This window comes from Protopterus annectens, chromosome 10.part0, assembly GCF_019279795.1.
Source record: "Protopterus annectens isolate FY-2018-M chromosome 10.part0, PAN1.0, whole genome shotgun sequence".
NCBI lineage: Eukaryota > Metazoa > Chordata > Ceratodontiformes > Protopteridae > Protopterus > Protopterus annectens.
In genome coordinates, this window is record NC_056744.1 from 1801530871 (window position 1) to 1801546877 (window position 16007).

At 43.1% G+C, this 16007-nt stretch overlaps 1 protein-coding gene across 5 annotated transcripts in view; it reads left to right on the forward strand.

Moving 5' to 3' along the window:
• Positions 1–16007, forward strand: part of RNF40 (ring finger protein 40) — a 713617-nt gene that overhangs the window by 248173 nt on the left and 449437 nt on the right. For all 5 annotated transcript variants that reach the window (XM_044086638.1, XM_044086641.1, XM_044086639.1 and 2 more), the window contains one exon: positions 6254–6375. In XM_044086638.1, the coding sequence (XP_043942573.1) occupies positions 6254–6375 (122 nt within the window). The remainder of the gene's footprint in view (positions 1–6253; positions 6376–16007) is intronic.

The window sequence follows — 16007 nt, forward strand, 5'->3', positions numbered from 1 at the left end:
GCCATAGGTGTCCTTTTTCCCAATCTCCAGCGATACTTCTCTAGGAATCTGAGAAGTGGGAAAATGCAGCACAAGATGTCCCAGGGTTCTTTCCGTGATGCACGTGGCGAGTGTACCCCACAAGGCATAGGGGGTAACTCTTCTGGAATATGCCTCTTTCGCGGCAGTGGGGTCTGTGCAATCAGGGATCCATAGATTCTTTCTCTGTCCAGCCCTACCAGCGCTTCCGAAGAGAGGCCTGTTTGCTTTCCTCTGGAAGCAGTTGGGGGACATTTCTCGCTGCACCAACACGCCTGGCAAACTATCACCTCAGACATCTGGGTGCAGCAGATCATTACCAGAGGTTATCACACCCCCTTCAGTCTTCACCCAAAAACCTCAAAACATATTCCCGAAGTTCCACCCAGTCAAACGGAATCCGAAGCTCAAGAGGTTCTAAAGCTGCTACAAAAAAGTCATCCAAATAGTCCCACCAGGCCAGACTGGATCCGGGTTCTCGGCAATGTTCTTTTTACTGCCAAAAAAAAAAAAGGGACTGGAGACCCATTTTGGACCTCAGTATCTTAAACACGTTTGTCAAGCAAAGTTCTGGATGGTCACAGTTCAGTCTGTCCTCCCTTTCCTGGAAAAAGACAATTGAATGTTTGGGATGCGTATTACCACATAAAGATGGACCAACGATCCAGAAGATTCCTCCACTTCTGACTAGGAGCCAATCACTGCCAGTTTCGTGCACTGCCCTTTGGCCTCTCTACAACCCCCAGAGTGTTTACCAAATACATGGCAGTGGTAGCCGCTCACCTGAGACTGCAGGGATTCCTGGTGTTTCCATACTTAGATAATTAGCTCCTCATCGCTCCCATCAAGCATATACTGATAATGTCATGACAGTACACCCTACTACAAGGACAGCATTTAGAGATGTCTATAAATATGGAGAAAAGTCAGCTGACCCCAGCCTAGTCCTTGGAATTCATAGGGGCAATGCTGAACACACTATCTTGCACAGTCTCTCTACCTCATCACAGACTGGAAAGACTAGTTTCCCAGTTCCAAGCGATACTCCCCTGAGAGCTCGGGCAGTCCTTCAAATCTTGTGGTCAATGGCTTCAACAATAACAATTGTACCACTAGCAAGACTACGTATGAGAATACTTCAGTGGCTTCTATTAACACAGTGGTCAGTGTTAATTCATCTGTTATCTTTCTAAATTTGTTTAACGAATTTATGCAAGAAGGGCTTACTTTGGTGGATGCAGCCAGACATATCTCTATGGAGTCGACCATTTTCTCCCCCACAGCCCAAGGCCACAGTGACCACGGACGCCTCCCTGACTGGGTGGGGTGGGGGCATTTTCAGAGACAGATGGTCCAAGACACTTGGTCATCTGCAGAGGCCAGTTTGCATATCAATGTCCTGGAACTAAGTGTGGTGCTTTAGCTTTGCAAGCATTCCACCTCTCCCTTCCATCAGGGACTATTGCAATTCAGACAGACAACATGTCAGTGGTCTGGTACATCAACAAACAAGGGGGAACCAAATCCTCTCCTCTGTGCCAGGAAGCCATGAGAATTTGGCAGTGGGCGATAGCCTCCAACTACTTTCTGCAACGCACATTCCTGGGGATCCCAATGTGATTGCAGACAAACTGAGCAAGTGTATTCTCCTACCTCATGTGAGTGGTCCCTTAATCCTTCAGTGGTGTCGATGATATTCGATTGCTGGGGCCAGCCTTGCTGCGACTTGTTTGCCTCACCCATAAATCACAAGTGCAGGAACTACTTTGCCCTATTCCCCCCTCAGGGGGAATCCCTGAGGGACGTGCTCACACATGATTGGCCCACGGGACTGCTCTACACCTTTCCCCCAATATCATTGATCCTGCATTTCGTGAAGAAAACAATTCGGTTGAGAAGCAAAGTAATCCTCATTGCTCCTTATTGGCCCCGACAAGTTTGGTTTCCCTTCCTATGACCTCATCTAGTATACAAACCATGGATTGTGGCTCCAACTCTCTGGAATTGCTGTCACACCCTCAAGGGCTGCTCCACAAAAACCTTTCCAGCCTCAAGCTGACAGCTTAGTTTCTCCACTTCCAATAATTGCCAGGCAGAAAAATCTTTCCTCCCCTGTTCATGACATTCTTCTGGCTTCTCATAAGCCTTCCACCAGAAAACTGTATCGGGACAAATGGAAGAGATTTAGTTTGTGGGCTTGTGATAGTAACATAGATCCTGGTTCAGCCTCAGTCCCTGATGTACTTAATTATCTCTCTGGTCTATTACAATCCGGAGTAGCAGCTTCTACGATCCAGGTTCACCTAGCTGCTATTTCCAATTTTCACGATGGCTTTGGGGATACCTCTTTGATTTCTCATCGCCTCTGCAAAACCTTTCTGAAAGGGGTTTCTCACATCAGGCCCCCTGTTAGAGAACCTTTTGAGCCTTGGAACCTCACCCTTGTGTTACAGACACTAACTAAAGCCCCTTTTGAACCTGCAGCCAATTGTGACATAAAATTTCTCTCATGAAAGTCTCTCTTTCTGGTGGCTATTACTTCAGCATGAAGAATATCTGAACTTCAGGACTTGTGTGTCAAACATCCCTACATGATCTTTCACAAAGGCAAGAGTATCGCTTCGGACTAATCCTTCTTTCCTGCCCAAAGTAATTTCAGAGTTAACCATGAATCAGACAATTGCCTTACCAGTGTTCTTCTTGAATTTTTCAAATAAAGACGAGTGCTGTCTCCATTTACTGGATGTACACAGACAGTGCTGTCTCCATTTACTGGATGTACACAGACAATTATGGCTCTACCTGGACAGAACAGAATCCTTTAAAAAGTCCGACCAACTCTTTATCTCTTATTCTGGGCCTAAAGTAGGAGAGTCAGTTTCCTTGATTACCTTGTCAAAATGGTTGAGAGATTCCATATATTTTGTCTACCACCATAGCAAATTACCCTTGCCAAACAAAGTTAGAGACCATTCAACCAGATCTATGGCAACCTCTGTGGTTTTCACTGTGGAGCTACCATGGATGATGATTGTGCATCAGCAGCAACATGGGCCTCCCCACATACCTTTATTAATCATTATAAATTGTATTTGGTCTCCAAGGGGAGAGCTGCCTTTGGCTCAGTGGTGCTCAGGAATATTCTTCCATAGGGCTTCCCAGGAAACTAGGTAGCTAGGGACTCTGTCCCATCAGTAAGGAATGAGTGAAGATTAACAACATCAGATAAAGAAGTTAACATCTTACCATAATGTTCCATCTGTGTTGCTCATCTTCATTCATTCATTACGCCGCTCCCACCATCCCTCTCCAGTAGGTTCCTGGAGTTTTTGGATATGGTCCTTTATCCTGTTTAGGGTACTCTGAGCAGAAAAAACCTCAGCTTTTATGTCCTTGGGCAAACTTGATCTGAGGTAATGGGGAGAGAGGCAGTATAGTTAATCTTAGCACAAGTGTTTTTGGCTGATGCGAGCTTGGCACAGTGGCCCGACTCGAAACCGAATCCATCAGTAATGAATGAATGAAGATGAACAACGCGTTATGGTAAGACATAACTTCTTTTTTTGACGGGTAGAAATTAATCCATTTAACAGACTAGAGTCTCTTGGAAAGGTAGCTGGAGAACCAGTTGATGGAGGTGTTCAGTAGGCCAAGTGAAGAGAGTTGTTTTAAAAGCAGTCTATGGGAAACTGTATCGAAGGCCTTGCACAGATCCAGAAACACAGCCAAAACCAGTTGGCCTTTATCCCTGGCTAGGTTAGTATTGTTGGTGAAGATTGAGAGCTGTGGTATGCCCAGGTTTGAAATGATGTTGGACACAGGTAAGGAGGTTGTTTGTTTATAAAAGCAATTAATTGAATATGAATGCATTTTTCAAGAATTTTCAAAAGAGATGAAAGAGAGTGGCAGTGAGTCTAAAGTTGTGCATATCATTGGAGTTACCTTCCTTGTGAGGTTGGATGAAGTGAGTTTTTTCCATATGGCTGGGACATGCGATTCCTGAATAGACCTATTTGAGTGTGTATACTATAAAAAGGAAATTGTGTTGGCTGCTGTTTTTATGAAATCAGCAGGAGTTTTATCTGGACTTAGTGTAGCCCGCATAATTTCTTTGAGGTATTTCTTGATTGTTATGGTGGATACTGGTAGAAAGGAGCAAGTGTTGAGTATTGGTGGAATTGGGAGATGTGCCCAAGTGGGATACACTCAGATTATTATATTTTGAGTTTGGTTGTGAAATAGTTTAGAGATTCTAGAGATAAAATGATTGTTGAAAGTGTTAACTGTTTCTTCTGGTGAGCAGTAGATGTTGGGTTTTGGTTGTCCATTTGATCCAGGGTGTAGTATTTTGGATATGGTGGCCCAGAGTTGTCTAAAATTTTTGTAACGTGTTCTGCAGATTGGAGTAATAGTTTTTTTTGTTAAATTTGATCTGGCTTTTGGTTTTATTTCATGTGTGTTTATAATGATTACTTTGATGCATTTCAACATGTTCTTGGACATGTATGATGCCCCCAAAAAATTATCTATATCAATTATTTTCTGATGGACTGTGTATTGCTCTCTGCTTTTACACATAGGTGGGCCTCAAAACAAGAAAGTGAAGGCATAGTAGCCGTGGCAATGAATCTCAACTAGTACATTGAGACATGCAGTGACACTAGACAAGGTGTGTCATAAATCTGCACTGGACTTTCTCACACACCCTGCTTGTCTGTATTCCAAGATGGCCACTTTCTCTGTATACTTCTGTTGTTGCTGAATGATGAAAGTAAAGCAACAAATAGTCATAGTAATTTATTTCAGTCTGTTGTAGTATCCACTGCCCCTCCACAAAGCCGTGGTAGTGATCAGTTCCCTGGGATCACCTGCTTGCTGTCTCCTTTCATCCACATAATGTTCCCCTCAAGCAGATTGCCATAAGTGGCTAATTGCTAAAAGTGGACTAGGTAATGGCCACAATAATTTGTTTGTTGTGTCAGGTGCCCTATTTTCACAGTGATTTGTATGATGTAAAAAATGAATTGTGCTGTGTACGGTGTGTGCAGTCATCTGCAAGAAAAATAGTTGGGTGGATGGGGGCTGCCTTCTGTAATTAGCATTTTGTAGTCAGTTGACTAGATGTTGCTAGGAATGCACTTTGCAACTGATCTAAGGTTCTTTGCATACACAATAGGACATGGATTGACTTCCCATGTCCTTTTATTATGTTACAAAGTCCTGAAATTGAAGAGGCATATTAACGGATAGACTGACCTTATTTCTGAGTTCTGTTTTCTCTTCATTTTACTGGAAATCTACAGGATATGCCATGTTTTATTATTCCATTGGTTTCCTGGGCAAAAGAGATTTTACCCCCACCACATGCTTTAAAATAATTTTCTTACCAGTTTAAAGGAGAATTTGTTTTAGCATTTGTTTTCTCTCTCTACCTGCGATTATTAACTCCAGTGCCACAATAACTCTAGAACTGACGTTGAAGTTAATTGTTTTGTAGTTACAGTGTTTACTCTTCCTGCACTTGCATTTCATTTTGTTACATTGACTCTTTAGTATTGTTTCCTGCGTCTTTACTGTAAAAGTATCAGTGTCAGTGGGACTGCCTCGATAACGAGTACAGTAAGTGTATAAAGTTGTTTCCTGCGTCTTTACTGTAAAAGTATCTGTGTCAGTGGGAGCACTCGATACTTAGTACAGTAAGTGTATAAAGTTGTTTCCTGCGACTTTACTGTAAAAGTATCTGTGTCAGTGGGAACGCCTCGATAACGAGTACAGTAAGTGTATAAAGTTGTTTCCTGCGTCTTTACTGTAAAAGTATCTGTGTCAGTGGGAACGCCTCGATAACGAGTACAGTAAGTGTATAAAGTTGTTTCCTGCGTCTTTACTGTAAAAGTATCTGTGTCAGTGGGACTGCCTCGATAACGAGTACAGTAAGTGTATAAAGTTACTGCACAGAAGTCGGCTTTATATTTAAGCACTGGTCAGAGATGTTGACTCATGTTTGGCATAAGTGTTTTTAAATCTCAGTTAGTGTGGGTTTCACATCTTTCTGCTCTCTATGAAGGAAATGTACTCATGTAGGCACTACTGTTCCACTGAAAAATGGAAAAAATCCAGGTGGTTTGCTTTTCCTTTGTTGATGTTTTAACTTTTTATTTGAGGAACTGTGGTATTAATGCTACCATGTCATCACGTTTTTTTTTTTTTATGAATAGCCTCTGTCTTCTGTTTTCAGTGACATTTGATTTCTTGGGTGACTCCACCAAGGTCTCGAACAAGGAGCTGATTGAGGAGAACCGTAAGTTGCAGGATCTGGCAACCCGGCTACAGGAGAAGCACCATAAAATATCATTGCAGGTAAAGGAGACCCTCCACTGATTCTGCATTTGTAAGATGTATTTCCATTGTTTAAATGGGACAAAGTGAAAATGCCTTTTGTCTCAGATGTTGTAACCACAGCCTAAAAAAGAGAAATGGTGCAATTGTAAGCATTGAAGATATGGGGAGAAACTCCAGACATTCAATTATAGTGTGTGGAGGGGTAATATTTTACAGTTGAAAATGGTGATGTAAAGACAAAAAGACTGTTGTGTTACAATTGTAACAAAAGGAAGGGAGCAAAAAGCGTACTGTTTTATTTAAGTACCTTGGGAAGGTGAGCAGCTGGTTGAGCAAACAAGCATGCAAGGTGTTTCCCCATAGTCCAGAGTAGGGTTCGATTCCTTTCATCTCCATTTGCCTGATGTGTGACTAATAAAGTCACACAAACAGCAATGCTCCTGGCTCCCCCTTGAAAAGGAACACTTGTGTCCTGTCTGCTTATCCACTTAAAATTTCATAAATAAATGTGCCACAGGGGGTTGTGACTAGGTGAATAAAGAGTTTGGGAAGAGAAAGAGTGCAGAAGTGAGTCGAAGTGTGCTGCACAAAACCAGCTAAGAGAAATTAACTGCACAATGTAAAATCTGCAGCTGATGTGTGCATGGTAATCATGGACAGACAGAAAAAGGGCGATGGATAGCTGGACGGAGAGAATATGAGGACATGTTCACATTAAAAGTTAAGAAACGTATGTGGTCATGTTGGAGGGACAGAGAAGATAAGAATATATACATGCTAGTAAGGGACAACATGTGGAGGTGTACCTGTTAATCAGGGCTACCAAGCTTACTTGTGACTTGTTTCTCATCTGCATTCTAATGTGCATTTATGTGATCTGTTTGATTTGTATCTAAAAGTTTGAGAGTGTCATATCTTGAATTCACTTTTCTGTAAGCTGCAGATCTCAGACTTGGTATATTTAAGTAGCTGTGGTACAAAGCCCAGCCCTCCAGGATGAGGCTGTTAGATGTGAGAGAGAGCTTCACTTGTCTGTATTTCCTTGTACTTTGGGTACTTAGTGATCACATTTCTGATTGGTAGCCAGGCATGTATTGAACTTCATCATGATACTGTTAATCCGTGAGTGAGGGATGGAGAATGTGGAGAGAGTTGGTGATAATGTTGAACTTGGAGGAAGTGTGGAGGCTCTGCTTTACTTGTGGCACCAATCCAGGAGAACAGAATGCTGAGCATAAAATAGTGAAAGCATTGCACTGGAATCTACAGATCTGAAATGCCTGAACAATATAATCTTTTTTTGGTAGATGGAAGCTTTCAAGCCAGTTTCTCTTCTGTTATATTCTCATTTTGAGGTTCGGCAGTTTTTTTTGGTGAGGGGAGTATTACTTTGTCTTATTATAAAACACAGTACACCACTTTCTCTAAGGTGTTGAAGGTTTAGTGTTTGAGTATTGTGCGGGGGGGCATAGGGGGCTTGCTCCCTGCAAAACATAGCATACTAACAGTGTGATGGATGCCATTTTGTGATCCTCACATGTTTATATTCTTCACTTATTTGTGATTTATGTTACATACTGACAGTCTGTCTTCTGTTTTGTTCTCGCTTTCAGGTTGCATAGCTCTGGTGCTTTGTATTAGTGCAAAACAGTATTCAACTTTCTCCATGGCATGGGACATGGGGAGGGGCTTATCTCCTTCAAACCATCCAATACCAGCAGCATTTTGGGTACCATTGTCTGTCTCATCTTTGTATTCTTTGTTGTTTTATTTGTGTCACATGCATTTATTAAAATTCAACCATGCAAAGTGTACATAATAGTGGGGGAAAGGCAAAGGGAAGTGCACATATTTAGAGGCTTGTTACAGAAGTGTACATGTTTATCAGCTTGTTAAACGTAGAGCAGAAGATGAAGTGTACATGTTCATCAGCTTGTTAAACGTAGAGCAGAAGATGAGGAAGTGTACATGTTTATCAGCTTATTAACCGTAGAGTAGAAGATGAGGACGTGTACATGTTTATCAGCTTGTTAAACGTAGAGCAGAAGATAAGGAAGTGTACATGTTTATCAGCTTATTAACCGTAGAGTAGAAGATGAGGACGTGTACATGTTTATCAGCTTGTTAAACGTAGAGCAGAAGATGAGGAAGTGTACATGTTTATCAGCTTGTTAAACGTAGAGCAGAAGATGAAGTGTACATGTTCATCAGCTTATTAACCGTAGAGTAGAAGATGAGGACGTGTACATGTTTATCAGCTTGTTAAACGTAGAGCAGAAGATGAGGAAGTGTACATATTTATCAGCTTATTAACCGTAGAGTAGAAGATGAGGACGTGTACATGTTTATCAGCTTGTTAAACGTAGAGCAGAAGATGAGGAAGTGTACATGTTTATCAGCTTGTTAAACGTAGAGCAGAAGATGAAGTGTACATGTTCATCAGCTTGTTAAACGTAGAGCAGAAGATGAGGAAGTGTACATGTTCATCAGCTTGTTAAACGTAGAGCAGAAGATGAGGAAGTGTACATGTTTATCAGCTTATTAACCGTAGAGCAGAAGATGAGGAAGTGTACATGTTTATCAGCTTGTTAAACGTAGAACAAAAGATGAAGTGTACATGTTTATCAGCTTGTTAATCGTAGAGCAGAAGATGAGGAAGTGTACATGTTTATCAGCTTGTTAAACGTAGAGCAGAAGATGAGGAAGTGTACATGTTTATCAGCTTGTTAAACGTAGAGCAGAAGATGAGGAAGTGTACATGTTTATCAGCTTATTAACCGTAGAGCAGAAGATGAGGAAGTGTACATGTTTATCAGCTTGTTAAACGTAGAACAGAAGATGAAGTGTACATGTTTATCAGCTTGTTAAACGTAGAGCAGAAGATGAGGAAGTGTACATGTTTATCAGCTTGTTAAACGTAGAGCAGAAGATGAGGAAGTGTACATGTTTATCAGCTTGTTAAACGTAGAGCAGAAGATAAGGAAGTGTACTAGTTAATTAGTAGTGGTGGATGGAACAGTGAGTAAAGACAGTGAAGGAATTGTGTGTGGAGATTAGTAGGAGGTAAGGGACAACGAAGAACTGCAGTGACCAGTGGTGGATAAAGGAGTGGTGTCTTTAAATGGTGACCCGTGGTAGTTAAGGCAATGGTACATGGTAACCATGGGTGGATAAAGGAGTAGTGAGATTCTGTACAGATGTTCATCATGTTACACTTGGGTTATCCTGCTGTCAGGCGATTCCCCAGTCGGCCTGAGTTCTAAAGTCTTGGTCCGGCGTCAGTTGCTGTCACTTCTTCCCTGACGTCAGTGCGCCAGGGGGATATAAGATGCAGCCAACGCCATTTTCTTCAGTCTTTCTTGCCGTGCGGTGCCCGAAGCAGAAGCAGTTTGCCAGTGCCGGTCGGCCGACTCCTGAGATTTTCATTCCGAATCCAGAACTGAAGTACCTCATTGGGGAAACCTTTTCTTGCCTCAGACCAATGTCAGTAAAAGTTAATAACTGTATTTCTTGTGAGAAGCAAATACCTCATAAGGATTTCCACTCCTATTGTATTCCTTGCTAGGCCCAGACCACGACGTCACTGGTTGTCGGTTTTGTGCTAAGTTTTACAAGCGCACTGTTAAATGTCTGTCTGATTTTTCTCCGACATTATTTTGGCAGAAAATTTAATTATACCATGCCGTCGGAACTTCTGATGACAGGAATTCATAAAAAGGACAAGGACAGGCATCCGAGGCCCAAGACTGATGACGAGGCCTCTTCTAGGCCAGTCGCCAGTTCTCCTGTTTTCAGCGAGGCGCCTACGCAGCCCCTGACGACCGCTTCCATAGAACCACAGACCGCCTCCGACTCCCACGTGGAGCTGGCTGGGCCTTCGGATGCTCTTGGTATTCAGATTACCAAACTTAATCCTACAGAGAGAACCAAAGTAGCTGAGCAATCCACAGCTTCAGAGGGTGTTTTCAGACCTACCCAGTTAACCATTAAACCCTCTGTTAAGTCTAAGCCTCCCATAAAAGCTAAGAAACAGACACAGCATTCTCCAGGGCAGGGTTCCATGCCTAAGAAACAAATGTTCACCCTGATCAGAGGGTCCCATCCCCCTCCTGATAAGAGGCCCAGACAAGATGCAGACTATGAATCTTCCGACCAGGTGTCCATTTCCTCTGACTCTTCCTCAGACCTAGGATATTCCTTACCCCCTTATGAGGATTCTGATGCTGAGGAATCAATTCCATCAGCCTCTCCGCCTGAGGACTTCTCCTTTGGGGAGACCTTACATACCATGAGGGAGCATTTCCACTGGGAAGGCCAGGATTACTCAGAATCCAAGAAAAGGCTCAGAGACTTCCTTTTATTGCCTCAACACAGACCCCTTGCTATTTCACCAGTATTGGATATTGTCGATGATGTGTACACTGAATCCAGCTTAAACCCTGACTCCTTACCACCAGCCCCAGTTAAGCCAGATAGATATTACAGAGTCACTGACTCTCACAAATTTCTGTACAAAAGCCCTGTTGCTGATCCTGAAACTGTTTCTCAGGGACCCAAAAGGATTAAGGCCTCATCAGCTAAAAACCCAGTCCCCTCTGACAGAGATTCTAGAGCATTAGACAGATGGGGAAAGAAAGTTTATACATCTGCAACTTTAGCAATGAGAGCCTTGAATTGCCAGTTTCGCATGCTAAAATATCAGCAATTTTTAATGTCTCAGTTGAAACAAAAGATTCTTACAGATTCAGATCCTCCTAATTTGAAAGAAATGCAGGATATATTGCATGCAGCTGAACAAGTGGGAAAACATACTTTGCAATGTGGTTTCGATTCCTTAGAGGCCTCCTGTAGAGCAGCAGTTACAGTCTCTGTCATTAGAAGGCATGCTTGGTTAAAAGAACATACGCTACCAGATCATGTTAAGGCCAAATTATTGGATGCACCTTTGCAGTGGGATGTGTTGTTTGGAGTTAAGGCAGAGGAGGTATTAAAAAAGATGGAGGATAAGGCAAAATCTATGCAAAAGGTCAAAGATTTCTTACAGGTTCAACCTCCTCATTTTAGCAGAAATTGGCCAACAAAAAATTGGTCCTTTCTAGTCACAGACAGACATCAAAGGGGCAAATATAGACGTCCAAGAGGTAGAGGTCAGACACAAGGTCCTTACAGACCTCGACAATGGGGTACACCAGGCCAGAAAGAAAGGGAAGACAGGCCTCAACCTTATAAAAAACAGTCTCAGTGACTTTCCACTACAGCTGCCAAACAGCTCTCTTTTGGCAGCCCCCTTAGGAGGAAAACTGGCTCTTTTCTATCACAATTGGCATTGCATCACCAAAGACAAATGGGTTCTTAACATCAAATCTCAAGGTTACAGGTTCCACTTCCACACTCCGCCAAGGTTAAAAGGAATGCCAAATCTGCCACCAAATCAATGGGCAGAGGCTCAAAAACAAATTACAACACTCATGGACATGAGAGCTATTCAAAAGGTACCACCACAGGAACAAGGACAAGGATTTTACTCAAGACTTTCTGGTTCCCAGAAAGGATAAAGCATGGAGACCCATTCTGGACCTTTCTTCTCTGAACACTTACCTGGATATTCCGAAATTCAAAATGTTGACACTACAGCAGCTTCTTCCCATGCTGGGCAAGAAAGCTTGGCTCGTGACTTTGGACCTCAGAGGCATACCTGCATGTCCCTATCAGACAAAACTGCAGAAGATACCTCAGATTTCTAGCTGGTTCAATGCACTATCAATTCTCTGCACTGCCCTTTGGCTTATGTACTGCGCCCAGGGTCTTCACAAAGTGCCTGGCACCAGTAATTGCAATTTGCAGGCAAAAAGGAATTCAAATTTACCCATACCTGGACGACTTCCTGATTCAAGCAGAGAGCAATGACGTTCTTCTAAAGCATCTGGCGTACATAAAAAAGTTAAGTTGCCTGGGGTACACAGTAAACGAAAAGAAATCAAAACTAGTGCCCTCACAACAGTTAGTATTCCTGGGTGCCAGCTTAAACTTGCCCAGATGGCTTATCTCACGCCAGACAAGCAAGGACAACTGACTCAGTATTTTCATTTGATGACAACAAAGACCCAACTCTGTAGGCCTTGGGCTACATGGCATCTTGCATACTACTAATTCCATATGCCAGACTGCATATGAGGAAACTACAATGGTACCTAGAGTGAGTTTGGCCTCAACACTGTCAAAGTTTGGAAACAGTTATTCCACTAATTCCTTGCCTTCAGCAGGAGTTTCAATGGTGGGCTCAAGCTTGTCACCTCAACAAGGGACAGCCTTTTACTCAATCCACAACCAGGCAGACACGGACAACAGATGCATCAGATTACGCATGGGGAGCACACATGGTAGGAAAATATATTCAGGGCGAGTGGCCCACAGAACAAAGGCATCTTCACATCAATCAAAAAGAGATTCTAGCTGTACAAAATGCAATTATATCTTTCAAGGACCTGCTGCATCCAGGACAACTACTACTAAAGACAGACAACACCACAGTTATGTGGTACATAAGCAAGGGGGCACACACTCCTACCTCCTCTGCAGACGAGCCATGACCTTCTGGAACACAGCTCCAAACTACCAAGTTCATCTGAAGGCACAATTCCTGCCAGGAGAGAAAAACACACTGGCAGACGACCTAAGCAGAAACATCATGGATCCCCACGAATGGGAATAGAGTCCACAAATATTCAGAATGATAACACAAAAATGGGGGAGACCAGACATAGATCTGTTTGCATCCCCAATAAACTGCCAATTACAGAAATTCTGCACAAGGAGCTGCCATCCACAAGCATGGAAAGTGGATGCACTCTCATTCAGCTGGAAAAAACTACAAGTATACGCCTTCCCTCCTTTACTTCTCCTTCTGAAGGTACTAATAAAAGCCAGGCAGAAAGAGCCAAAGATGATCCTGATTGCACCAGACTGGCCACGCCAGCATTGGTACCCAATCTTAAAGAACTTAGCACAAGAACCACCCTGGATTTTGCCTCAAATCCCACAGCTGTTGACACAACACAGCAATCAGATACTTCACAGCCAGCTAAAGACCTTAAATCTAGCTGCATGGAAAATTCCTTAGCCAAGCAAACAATGGCTCTCTCCCAAGCTGTTATGGATGTCATTCTGGAGGCCAGAAGGCCTAGCATGAGGAAAGCCTACTCAGATAAATGGAAGAGATTCTGTGCCTGGAACCAAGCACACAGCCTTGACCCTCTTGTCCCAAACATTCCTCAGATACTTCAATACTTAACTGAGATGCTGGGCAAGGGCCTCTCCTTCTCATCCATCAAGATCCATGCCTCCGCCATTTCTGCTTATTACAACACGGGTCCACCAATTTTTTCAAATCCTTTGCTCAAACAGTACCTCAGAGGGACTAAAAACACGAGACCGCCCCGTAGAGCACCTACACCAACTTGGGACCTCAACTTTGTTTTGGAAAAATTAACTTTACCTCCTTTTGAGCCAGCTAACGCAGCAGAATTAAAATACATCTCTTGGAAGACTGCTCTGCTACTGGCAATAATATCACAAGAAGAGTTTCAGAATTACAGGCACTAATGGCAGTGGAACCTTTCCTCATCTTCCACCAGGACAGGGTATCCTTAAGAACTAACCCTACATTTATGCCAAAGATGGTATCAAGTGTGGCTCTCAACCAAACTATTCACTGGCCAACTTTTTATCCAAAACCACAGAACAAAGGGGAGAGACTACTGCATTCCTTGGACATTCACAGGCAGTTACACTTCTACTTGGACAAAACCAAAGCTTTCAGAAAATCTGAGCAATTATTGGTAGCATACACTGCAGGAGCACAGGGAAAAGCCATTTCAAAGCTGACTATTTCAAAATGGATAGCTCACTGTATACATTTTTGCTGTACCCACCATGGGAAACCTGTACCTAGCAGCATTAGATTTCACTCCACCAGAGCAACAGCCACTTCAGCTGCCTACCTCAAAGGAGTGCCTACCAAGGATATTTTAGAAGCAGCAACATGGAGTTCTGTACATACCTTCACCAAACATTACCATTTGCCTTTATATTCCAAGTCCAGAGCTGGCTTTGCCACTGCTGTGCTGCAGGGCCTTATAGCCACCCTTAATGCTTTATAGATCCATCCTCCCTACCTCAGCTTTGGGATTCTACCCAAGTGTAATGACTGCAGCAGTGTAACATGATGAACATAGTACAGTTTTGTACCTACCATAAATGTAGATGATAGAGTGTAAACACTGCTGCAGTCCAGGTTATCCTCCCTCCTTCCCCTCTTACTTTCTGATACATACCTAGGTCATCTACCCTTATTACCTAAGGGGAGTATTTGCTGGAAATTAAAAATGGTTGTTTGCTTTTCTTTTATATATTTTACAAGCAATTGGAAAGGCCTACCTATTTGGGGGCACCTGACATCTGGGGCAAGAAAAACTGAAGAAAATGGCGTCGGCTGCATCTTATATCCCCCTGGTGCACTGACGTCAGGGAAGAAGTGACAGCAACTGACGCCGGACCAAGACATTGGAACTCGGGCCGACTGGGGAACCGCCTGACGGCAGGATAACCCAAGTGTAATGACTGCAGCAGTGTTTACACTCGAACATCTACATTTATGGTAGGTACAAAACTGTACTTTTGACAGGTTGTACTTAAGGGAGTGGTGAGGTTATGTGACAAGATAGTGGTGAGGTTATGTACATGGTGACAGGTAGTGGACAAGATAGTGGTGAGGTTATGTACATGGTGACAGGTAGTGGACAAGATAGTGGTGAGGTTATGTACATGGTGACAGGTCGTGGACAAGATAGTGGTGAGGTTATGTACAAAATAACAAGTAATGGGTAAAGGATTGGTGAGGTTCTAGATATGGGAGCCAGTGGTGGATATGGGATTGGTAAGGTTCTGTATATGGGAGCTAGTAGTGGATGTGGGAGTGGCAAGCTTTTGTACCTGGTGACTTGTGTTGCATAATAGAGTGATGAGCTTCTGTACATGGAGTTGTGAGCTTTTGTACATTGTTACAGTGGGTAAATGGGAGAGGAAGGGGGACTGTACATGGTGAGCATTGGAGGATGGGGAGAGATAAAGAACTGTGCATGGTAATCAGTGGTGAATAAGTGGAAGGTAAGAAACTGTACATGGAGAGGAGTGAGCTATAAGTGAGAGAAGAGTTGTGTATGTCGATCATTATTGGATAAGCAGGAGGTGAACTGTGTAAGGGGGTTAGTAGAAGAACCCTTTGTTGTGATATCTGGGGAATAAGACAGAGTGGTGAAGATGTATGAAAATGTATCTTGTGATTAGTGGTCTGTTGTGGGAAACAAGAGGAAGTGTACATGGTGATCGCTGTAGGCTGCATTGAGAGCAAAGGAAGCAGCACATGGCGAAAGCAGAAACAACGAGAGGAAGTGTACATGGTGATCGCTGTAGGCTGCAGTGAGAGCAAAGGAAGCAGCACATGGCGAAAGCAGAAACAACGAGAGGAAGTGTACATGGTGATCGCTGCAGGCTGCAGTGAGAGCAAAGGAAGCAGCACATGGCGAAAGCAGAAGCAAGAGGAAGTGTACATGGTGATCGCTGTAGGCTGCAGTGAGAGCAAAGGAAGCAGC